The sequence below is a fragment of the Pongo pygmaeus genome, chromosome 4 (genome assembly GCF_028885625.2).
Source record: "Pongo pygmaeus isolate AG05252 chromosome 4, NHGRI_mPonPyg2-v2.0_pri, whole genome shotgun sequence".
Taxonomy (NCBI): Eukaryota; Metazoa; Chordata; class Mammalia; order Primates; family Hominidae; genus Pongo; species Pongo pygmaeus.
This window is the reverse complement of record NC_072377.2, coordinates 154,401,985-154,412,385: the sequence shown is the minus strand read 5'-3', so window position 1 is coordinate 154,412,385 and position 10,401 is coordinate 154,401,985. Positions and strand designations below refer to the sequence as shown.

Here is a 10,401-nt window from a genome sequence, read left to right as displayed (position 1 = left end):
AGACTGGGATCTGGAAGACCGGGCCTCATCTGTCTGATTTCTTTCTGTATCCCCCAGCAGCTCAGGCCAGCTCTCTGAGGCATAAAGAGTGCCTATTAAATGGACACCTGAGCAAACAAGATGTTATTTTTATATACAGCAAGTGTCTAGCAAACAAATGGCACAGTGGGGCATCTGGCTATCCAATGGTTAGAGTCACACAAATTCCAGAGACTTCCCATCTTTGAAGTCCTTTATTCCCGGCAGTTCACATCAGTTACTCGTTGAGCTGGGGCTCGTCATATTAACCAAGAATTCATTCATCTTTCTTTTGATATTGTAATCTTGTCCTCATCTCCACAACTGAGTTGGGGCCTGAGGGGTTTAAGAGTTCTCACTCCATCACGGGAGGCAAGGGGTACCCTTGTGAACCAGACTTCAACTCCTGGAAGTCTTGTTCAGTTCATAGGCAAATATCTTTGCAAGTTTAGTATGAGACAGCCCAACAGTGAAATAAATAAGACACAGTGCCATGGTTCTAGGCATTTGGAGAGGGAAAAGGCACATTACACAGATTCCCCCGGAGAAAATACAGGCCATTCTCATCTTCTCAATATGCATTTTCCCGCTCTTCAGTGACTTTTAATCTTATCCCCTGGTCTATGAGAAACCATAACCCACATGCTACTGAATACATTTTTATTTTCCCTTCATGACATAGACTTGGTTCCAAGTATATTTTATTTTCCTCCCTTATGCCTACAAGACATCCAATTTTGTTCAGGTCCCTTTTAATGGCACTTAGTAAATATACATTCTGAGACCTGGCAGAACAGGCTGTCCCCTTTCACACTGCCTCTAAAGCGCCTGTTTGAACTAGCTAGTGCAGAGCTCAGTTGGGGCACATCCTAGCTTACAGCTCATGGTCATCTCTGGCACCAGGTCTATCTCTTCAATACTTTGTGTCTAGGATAGAGGTCCTTAACCCTGGCTGCACATTAGAAGCACCTGGGAAGCTTTCTGAATTCCTGAGGCCCGAGCCACACCCTAAACCAATTTCATCAGAATCTCTGGGTGGGACGGAGCCTGGATTCTGCCAGTTGAAACCTGCCATGGTAACTTCAGTGAGCAGCTACACTGAGAACCCCTGAGCTACAATTCTAGCACACAGTAGGCCCTCGGTAGGTATCTGTGGAACCCACGAGTGGGTTTCCTATTTCATTATCTGTTCCCCTATGCTTTTTATTTTTATCAGAAATCCGAGCAGGAAAGAACAGAGAGAATGAGTCAAGAGCATCCTCTAAAGTGAATTCGCTGCTGAGAAAGGAACCGTAGGGGTTGCATTTCTCTTATGTCATGCAGTCTTCATGCTTTAACAGGTCCAGAGGAGGCAAGTTATAGACTGTCTGACACACACATGTATATATTTCTTAAAAGCCCTTCAAAAACCAGAGCTCACTGCTTAGGCACTGTGGTTATAACATAGACATGTTCTTGGAAATATATCTAAACTACCTCCTATTTGACACACATTCTAACTTGGGTTGGTTACAAACTTCGTCAGTTGTATAAGATCACACCTGGTCACCTTTTCCCATTTCTGTGAATCTTGCAATTTATCTTTGCCCAGAGCAACAGCCTAGATATGACAACCCCAAGCAGTGACTGCACTGCACCCAACATTGCCCCAGCGGGTCAGTCCTCCTTGAACAGGAACTGTTTTCGAGGGGCTCCAATTTCCAGGTTCTAGAATGGCGTGGCTCATGTACCAAGTTGAAGAGGCTGGTTACATAGAATGCAGTACTGAGAAGCCCCCCAGGGTAGCTCCTGGGTTACAGGAAAGAAAGCTATACTGATGAACAAGGTTTGCTGCCGTGGGCATGGACGTGGGGGAGGGCAGCATGGCGGGTGCCACCCCGAGATCACTGCTGTCATTTACATTTGTACCACACTTCATAGTTTACAGGGAGTTCTGCATGCTTAGCCTCACGTCATTCTCAGCACAACCATGTGAGTTAGGTCTTTCTGGATGGGAACACTGAAGTTGTGTCCTACATCTAAGGTCCCACAGCCAATTGCATCACATCCACGGCTGCCTCCAGGACCTCAGGGGCCACCTGAAACCACCGGGGGTTCTCCCTGGCTCCCCTTCTATCCAGAAACAGGAAAGCAAGCCATTCCCTAACCTCCCCACCCACCAGGCCTTATCACCGCCTTCCCAGAGTTTCTTCTATGATTTGCATACCTCTTTGTTCCCTAGTCCAGAGAACACAGCAGTAGCTGTTCACCTGCTGCCAACAGCCTCACACACCCCACCTAACACAGTATCAAAATCCCCTCTTCCCTGGAACAGCCTCTGAATTTGCCTACACACATTCCAGAACTATGACTTGGTCACACCCACTCCCAGGACCAGTCAAGAGTCTTGGGAACCTCTCTGCCACACCGATAAATCCATGGCTTCCCCACTTGAGAGGGCTCCCAGTGGGTCACTGCCCAAGATAAACTCAGCTTCCAGCGTAGAGAAATAAAAGCTGACTCACTGGTTATGATGTCTCCTGATACCATGTGTAGGAAGTGAACTGTCTGACCAGGCAGTTCTGGACTCTTCCAGAACCCGCTTCCTGCAACCACACAGCACGCGAGTAACATTATCCTGTGTGACCCACGCCCACAGGCAGGCCCGGATGGAGGCACGGCTAAGACTGGCCGTAAGCTATGGAGAGTCCTGGCCAATCAGCTGTGACCTGCTGTCCAAGTGCATTGTGACCCCAGGTCGGAATGAGTTCTTTACGCAGACATAATTAGCAGTCCTGGCTGGAGCCTCCTGTGACCCCGCCACACCAAGCACTCTGCAAGTCCCACCCATGTCTTCTGGCTGCCTCCTGAGTGCGCTTCACCCACTCTGGCCTGGTCTTCCCTTCCACCTCCACCTTTCCTTTGCTTCTTTTCCCTCCAGGGTCAGAGCCTCTAAGCCTCCCCCATCACTTGGCAATGTGGGCTCCAAGGAGGGTACCCTAAGAGGGCAGACTCCAGCCCCACAGAACTGGGCTCCGAGCCCTGACCAAGAAGCCAGAAGGCACATAACCCCTCTGTCCATTCACTTCCACCAGGCTCCACTCTGGGTTCCCCTTCTTGTCCTGGGCCTCCAGGATGGTCACGGGCTGGCCTGCCTGCAGGCTCACTTCATGGCTGCTTCTGGCCACAAAAGGGTACGCGGCTATGACCTGAAACACATGGGGAGCGACACAGAAATGGTCAGGGTGAGAAGGTAGACAGACTCGATCCAGAAAGGCTGTTTATCCTATTCCCATCCACCTGGCTGTCGTCCCCACTGCTGGACGCTCGTCACCTCCCAAGTACATCTTTTGTGCTAAAGGCAATGACTGCATCTGCTAGTACCACAGCCCATACTATGTGACTGGCACTGTCCTAGCATTCTACTGGGTTTGGGTTCTCACAATAATTCTATCATTCTATTTGCTCCATTTTTCAGATAAGAAAAATGAGGATCAGAGAAGTCAAGGAACTTACTCAAAATTGCACAGCAGTGAATCTAGGCCTGTCTGACCTCCAAACAGATATTTTTGATCCACTATTGCCACATCACTGAGCAGACTCAGCACCCTCTCCCTCTCCAGATCTAACAGTTTGAGCTGCCCAGGCCAGTTTCCCAGCTGAAAGTTGAGACAAGGATTTGGGCAACTTGCTTACTTTTTACAGAAAAGTATAGAACCGGGCCAGGTGTGGTGGCTCACGCCTACAATCCCAGCACTTTGGGAGGCAGAGGCGGGCAGATCACCTGAGATCAGGAGTTCAAGACCAGCCTGGCCAACATGGTGAAACCCTGCCTCTACTAAAAATACAAAAATCAGCCGGGCGTGGTGGCGCACACCTGTAACCCCAGCTACTCAGGAGGCTGAGGTGGGAGAATTGCTTGAGCCCGGGAGGTAAGGCTGCAGTAAGCTGAGATCATGGCACTGCACTCCAGCCTGGGCCACAGAGCCAGACTCCGGAAAAAAAAAAAAGAAAAAAAGAAAGGAAGGAAAGAAGGAAGGAAGAAAGAAAGGAAGAAAGAAAGAAAAATAAATTGAACTAGAGAAAACAATTGGCGAGGAGGGCATGTATTAGGCTAACATTTAACCTCTCTGAGCCTGCCATCCCCTTCAGGTCATTGAGAGAATTTCATGAAGGAATACATGTGTAGGGTTTTACACAGTGCCTGATACATACATAGCAAGGGCTCAATAAATGCAGGCTGCTTCGGTTTTTTGTTTGTTTTACCATTACTGTCATTACTGATGGTCAGGCCTCAGGAACATTAAGCACCATGGAAGGGCTGGGATGATCCCTGGCAAGTCCTGCAGAGTCCCAGAGGAAGCAGCTGATATGCTTGGGCAGATAGACAGCCGAGCTCACCCAAATGAGCCCCTGGATAAGGATTCCCTGAGACACCACCCCCATTGACTAGAGCTGGGCGGCGGGGGCAACTTCATTCCTGTCCCCAGAGGCACTGGGGCAGAGGCTGAGCTGGGTGGTCAGGCCCTCCCGTGGGTCTCTGGTGGGTCCTTTGTAGCCCCTGGTGCTTTAATTCTGGCTACTGCTGAAGGATGCTGGCCTGACAGACTTCCCGGTGGGTGTGGCACAAGTGCTAGAGCAGAGGGTTCCCGGACACCTATGCAGCACTCACAGCCTGCGGCAGGCTCCTCCAGCCACCCTGGCCCGAGGCATCCGAGTCTGTCCAGATCCTTTCTGTTGCTCCTGCTTCCCCTGTAGTACACCCCCTGCCACCCTCAACTGCTGATCATTGTGAGAGCTGCCTCCATTGAGGGAGGTTCACATACATGCAGCCTGGCTTTACTGTCTCATCCCATCCTTCCAACATCCCACTGAACTTCTTCCCCGCTCATGGACTCCATCCCCGCGAAGCCAAATCCCTTAATGGCTTCCAAACACTTTATTTTTCAGATATAATTCACATTCTATAATACTCACCCTTTTAAAGTGTACAATTCAGAGGTTTTTAGTATATTTGCAGATACACGCAACTATCCCCACTATCTAATTCCAGAACATTTTCATCACCCCCAAAAAGAAACCTCACACCAGTTAGCAGTCCCCATTCCCCACCTCCCAGCCCCAGCCCCTGCCACTCATCCACCTTCTATCTCTACGGATTTGCCCATTCTGGAGATCCACATAATGGAATCCTATGTGGCCTTTTGCATCTGACTTTGCTCACTTAGCAGCATGTGTTCAAGGCTTGTCCGTGCTACAACATGTACCGGTGCTTCATCCGTCTCTATGGCTGAATAATATTCCATTGTACAAAGAGCTCGCATTGTGTTTATCCATTCATGTTGATGGGCCTGTGGGTTGTTTCTACTTTTTGGCTGCAATGAATAATGCCGCCATGAACATGCATACACATACTGCCCATTGCTCTTCAGAGAAAGACTGAGACTGACACCCTCGTCAAGGCCACAAGGCCCTGCTGGCCTATCCCTGCCCACCTCTCCAGCAGCATGACACTCCAGTCTGTCCCCTTTCTTCTCCGGCCACACGGGCTTCATTCGGTTCCTCATACACCTCCTGCTCTCTCCTGTCACTGGGCCTTTTCTGCAGAGCTCTTTCCATCTGCACCCCAGTACACCCTCTTTATCCAATTAATTCCCTCTCTCCCTTCCTGTTTTAGAAAAAGCACCATTCTTCTCAGCAAAACCTTTCCTGGACCTCTCCACACCCAGGGCTCTGGTACTTATCTCTGCTATTAACTTTAACTTCAGTTAGTCACGAAATTATTTTCTTAATCACTGTTTTCCCTACTCTCAGATTAGAAGTTTGAGGAAAGCAAAGACCATGATTTAGTTTTGCTCATCATTGTATCTCTCATCTAGTACAGTGCCTGGCAAATATTGAATGAATGAATGAATGAATGAATCTTACTTGCCCTGCTGATGGGGAACAAGGGGTTAGTTCTCTGTGGTTGCTGTGGTAGGGGTGGGAGGCCCCTTTCTTCAGGTCCCACTCCTGGCTGGGACACTGGCATGGCCATTGATCAAGGCCTTGGTCTCACAGAGTGGCAGCCCCACCAGACAGGAGGGGCACAGACTTTGAGAGAGAAGGAAAATCCAAGCCACAGTCCAGATGGCCGATGGGAGGCAAGCCCCCAGCCCTCTCCCATACTCACCTGGTTCACGGTGGGAATAGAGGGCACTGGAGCTGGGCTGGGCTCCGGTGTTAGACATCGGGGGTCTTTGTTCAGCCCCGCCTGCCTTCTGAGCTCCTCTGCACTGGGGACCACATGGTACAGCTGCAGTTTCCCAGCCGGCACATACCCACGATGTCCTAGGGAACATGCAGAAGGTTAGCAGGCTGCAGGCCACCTTCCCATCCCTTTTAATGAGGGAGAAAATCAATGGATATAAATGTCTCCAACACAGCTTCTCAACACCCAAGAGAACCAAAAGGTCATCTAGGAACCCTGAACCCTCCTGCCCCACTCTCACCGTTTCTGGCTTCTGCTCACACACCCCAGTGATGGGGGACTCATTCCCTACCGGACAGACCATTCCCTTTGATCAGCTATGATAGAGGCTAAAAGTTTGTCCCTGGACTGGCATGAAAACTGCTCTCCTGATGGAGCCGCCAGCTCCCATGCCCCTCTGGTGTCTACCCAGAGCAAGAGCTGCTTCCTCTCCCCAGGACTGCCTTTCCCAGGAGGCAGAGACTGCCTTTCTCCTCTCCACGTGACCCCAGTTCCTTCGTGTGTAGCAACTAGTCCAGTGCTGTTCTCATTGCTGTCGTTATGAATGGCTATCACTTCTTGAGGGCAGCTGGTGATATTATCCTCTCCATTTTACGCTGAACCAGCCGAGCTCAGACTGGTTCCATGACTTCCCTGAGATCACACAGTCGGCAAAGTGGTGGAGCTGGAATCCAAATCCAGTCCTCTTGGCCTCGGGGGCCTTGCTTAATACCCGTTCTGTTGTTCCCACCTTAAATCATGGAAGTGCTGTTTCATGATTTCTGTCTGATTTGTACCGCTTTCTTAATTTTTTAATTGACTCACTTTTTAAAACTTCATCTTGTACTATATACAATAATATGATTATAATCATGGAATTATGGACTACTTATATCTTTTCGAATACACATTAAAATGCTTAAGTAACAATTATAATACACTGTCTGAAGGGGGAAAAACTGTCTGTGGATCCCCTGACAATAATCTCAGGCACCCCTCATCTTGTGGGTCACACACCTGTCTTTGGAAGATGCTCTCCTGGGCCATCTCACCTGGATTCATGGTGCCACTTCCCTCCAGCCCAGTTACACTGGGGCACCCAGACCTCAGCAGCACTTCCCAAGGCCATGACCAGTATGGAGCGGGCAGGATGATCGCTCCCCTCATTCTGCACATCAGACTTCTGGCAGTGTAGCCAGGGTCCAAGCGTTCTATCTCTGTGCCCATCTCCATCTTTCAGGGTGGTCCTGGAGTTCTCTCCATATAGCCCTGTTGACCTCAGTGGTCTGCAGGGCCCTCCAGGCAGGGGCCTTGTCTTATATGCTCAGCGCCCAGCACACCATAGGTGCTTCATGATAGACCCTGCAATGAATGCCTCAATTCCTCTTGTTGGCTTTTCATGCCCCACGGAGTCACTCTAAGCTGACTGTGCCCTGAGCCCTGTGTGTGTCACCTGTGCCTACTCCCATCCTGGAATGCACAGCCAGACTTTGACCCACGAGAGTGCCCGGGTCTCTGCACTGGCTTCTGTGGGGTAGTTTTCCCAGAAGGAGAAGAAGGGCTCACAAAGGCCCACATACCCCCGGTGTCCACCAGCCAGCGGCCGCTGTTGCCTTTGGTGTCCTTGTTTTGAAGGATGGCCACGATTTGGCCCCGAGGCAGAGTCAGGTCCAGAGTCCCAGTCCCACTGATGTTGCTTGTCACCTGGTACAGCTTCTCAGGGCCGTACCTGCTCAGGAGAGCCTGCACCTGGCGTTCAGACCCTGGAAGGAGCGGCTGGGAGAGGAGGAGCACAGACAGACACAAGTGCTTGAATAAACCTGTCAAAGCTGGCACCAACATTTGCTCACATTTTGACAGCCAGGAGTACTGGGCCTGATCCTAACTCTGCCACTGAAGGGCCCACCCTGATCAGGGCAACAGGGCCCTCACTAGCAGATGGCTGGCTCTTAGCAGCCTACGGCATTTTGGAAGAAAATTCTAATTTCTGGGATTCTCTAAAATTCTAATTCAAGTTCTGAAACCTCTCAGTTACTGAACTCCTAGGATTGGGCCCTAAATTCTGCCCATACCATCAGGCTAAGTTATCCCACAGCAGAATGCCTCGGACAGGTCTTTCAATTCCATTAGAGTGTGAGTTTCATGTGGGCACCAGACCTTATTCATCTGGTTTCTTAAATAGCCAGCCAGGGCCAGCACATGGCGGATTTCACTTATGCACGAACGAGGGCATGTAACCTTTGATTCCATGAGTTTTCAGCCTGCAGGCATTTATGGAGCACCTGCCATTTACAGGGCACTGTGGAAAACTTTGTGAATGGTGTAGCAGAAACACAGGAGAGAGTTTTACCTAGATGAAAATTGCCATCTAGCTGGAAAGAATGATTCGGTGGCACTTTCAGCTTATCCAAAAATCTCCTGGCATTTCCTGTTTTTCCATTCCATGATACTGCTTCCAGAAGAGTATCAACAAGGAGAGACTCATGGATGCTTGTCCTCTTTTTGTAAAATCAATAAGAAACTAAATATGTTAAATATATATTTACTCTCTGTCTTGAGAGAGGTGTGTGTGTGTGTGTGTGTGTTCATGTGTGTGTGTGTGTGTGTGTGTGTGTTCACCATGTTCTATGTGGTTACTCCTTGGGGGGAGGTGTTGGGTGTGGGCAGGCAGGCAGAGATGCCCTTCAGGAACATTTGGCCACAGACTCTGCCATATCCTTGCCCCAAAGGGGATGGGGTCTCAGGATTTAGAACCAGGAGATCCCAATGTTTCTAAACAGGTCCTTAAACAGGAATGTAGAGACGAGGTAGTTTTCTTTGAGAACAGTGGTGTTGTGGTCATTTCTTTTAGAACAGTGATAAGCATGTGAGTATAAAAGCCAGTGGTGTCACAAATGCTGGCCTTCTTTCTCAAGGCTGACTGGCCCTCCCTATGCAGAGAACAGCGTCACCCCTGGGAGGGCCCCTAAGGAGGGCTTGTAAAGATCCCATGAGGGCTGCTCCTGTCCGGGGAGACCACCTCACTTGTGCTGGGTTCTATACCCTCAGCCAAATACATCAGGAATGTGCAGGAGGTGTGTGTGTGTGTGTGTGTGTGTGTGTGTGTAGAGGTGGGAGGGTGGGAAGGGGTGACACATTCAAGTGGCTGCTCTGCTGTTTATCCTCTGCACCCGTGCTCGCCAAGTCTCGGGGCCCACGGCACACCCCCAGTCAGTGAGGCCTCTGCTGGGCAAAACTCTCCATGTAGAGTAAGAGCGGGGACAGGTGGGGCCAATGAGGAGTCAGCCTGCAGCCTTGTGGCAGACATCAGGCTGTGAAGGTCTCCTATGTTCGCGGCACTTGGGCCAGGCGTGGGCCACCTTTATCTGTCCTGTTCTGCTGGGCTCCTGTTCTTGTTTCTTTGTGTCCCTGGGGCCCCATTCTCCCTCTGGGGAATCTCAGGGCTGTCTCCTGACTCTTCAGTTCACGTGTTGCATGTGAGGGGACAGTTTCAATTTCTCAGATCCAGGTCTTGCCACAGTCTGAGGAGACCCTTCTCCCTACAGCTGCTTCAGTTACTTTTAAAACACAGACCGCCTGGATACACTTTTCAAGTGACTAGAACAGATAACCTCTCCTTATATTTTAAAGGAAAATACATTTTTTAAAAAGCATTTGGGGCCAGACATGGTGGCTCACTCCTGTAATCCCAGCACTTTGGGAGGCTGAGGCAGGCAGATCACTTGAGTTCGGAGAGCAGGAGTTTGAGACCAACCTGGCCAACATGGTGAAACCCTCTCTCTACTAAAAATACAAAATTAGCCAGGCGTAGTTGTGGGTGCCTGTAATCCCAGCTACTCGGGAGGCTGAGGCAGAGAGGTGGAGGTTGCAATAAGCCAAGATCGCACTACTGCACTGCACCCTGGGCAACAGTGTGAAACTCCATCTCAAAAAAAAAAAAAAAAAAAAAAAAAAAAAGCATTTGGTCAGCCAAAGCTTTGTAAACCATCATGCAGCTGAAATACTGTTCTTTGCAATAAAAAATACCACAGCAATAGGAAATTTAAATGACATAATCAAAATTTTTATTTATGTTGAATGTTCATGTTGAAGCTGGGATTAGAAGGCAGGGAAGGAAAAGGATACCTTTGCTTGGCTCACTGCAACCTCTGCCTTCCAGGCTCATGCAATTCTCC

The 10,401-nt window shown here is 49.6% G+C and overlaps 1 protein-coding gene across 2 annotated transcripts in view; it reads right to left on the bottom strand.

The window, feature by feature from the left end:
- Nucleotides 1–218: 218 nt before the first annotated feature.
- Nucleotides 219–10,401, bottom strand: part of ARHGEF37 (Rho guanine nucleotide exchange factor 37) — a 53,500-nt gene continuing 43,317 nt past the window's right edge. For both annotated transcript variants that reach the window (XM_054487109.2, XM_054487110.2), the window contains 3 exons: nt 7,807–8,002; nt 6,170–6,327; nt 219–3,206 (listed from right to left, as the gene is read on the bottom strand). In XM_054487109.2, coding sequence (XP_054343084.1) covers nt 2,997–3,206; nt 6,170–6,327; nt 7,807–8,002 — 564 coding nt within the window. In that variant the 3' untranslated portion in view covers nt 219–2,996. The remainder of the gene's footprint in view (nt 3,207–6,169; nt 6,328–7,806; nt 8,003–10,401) is intronic.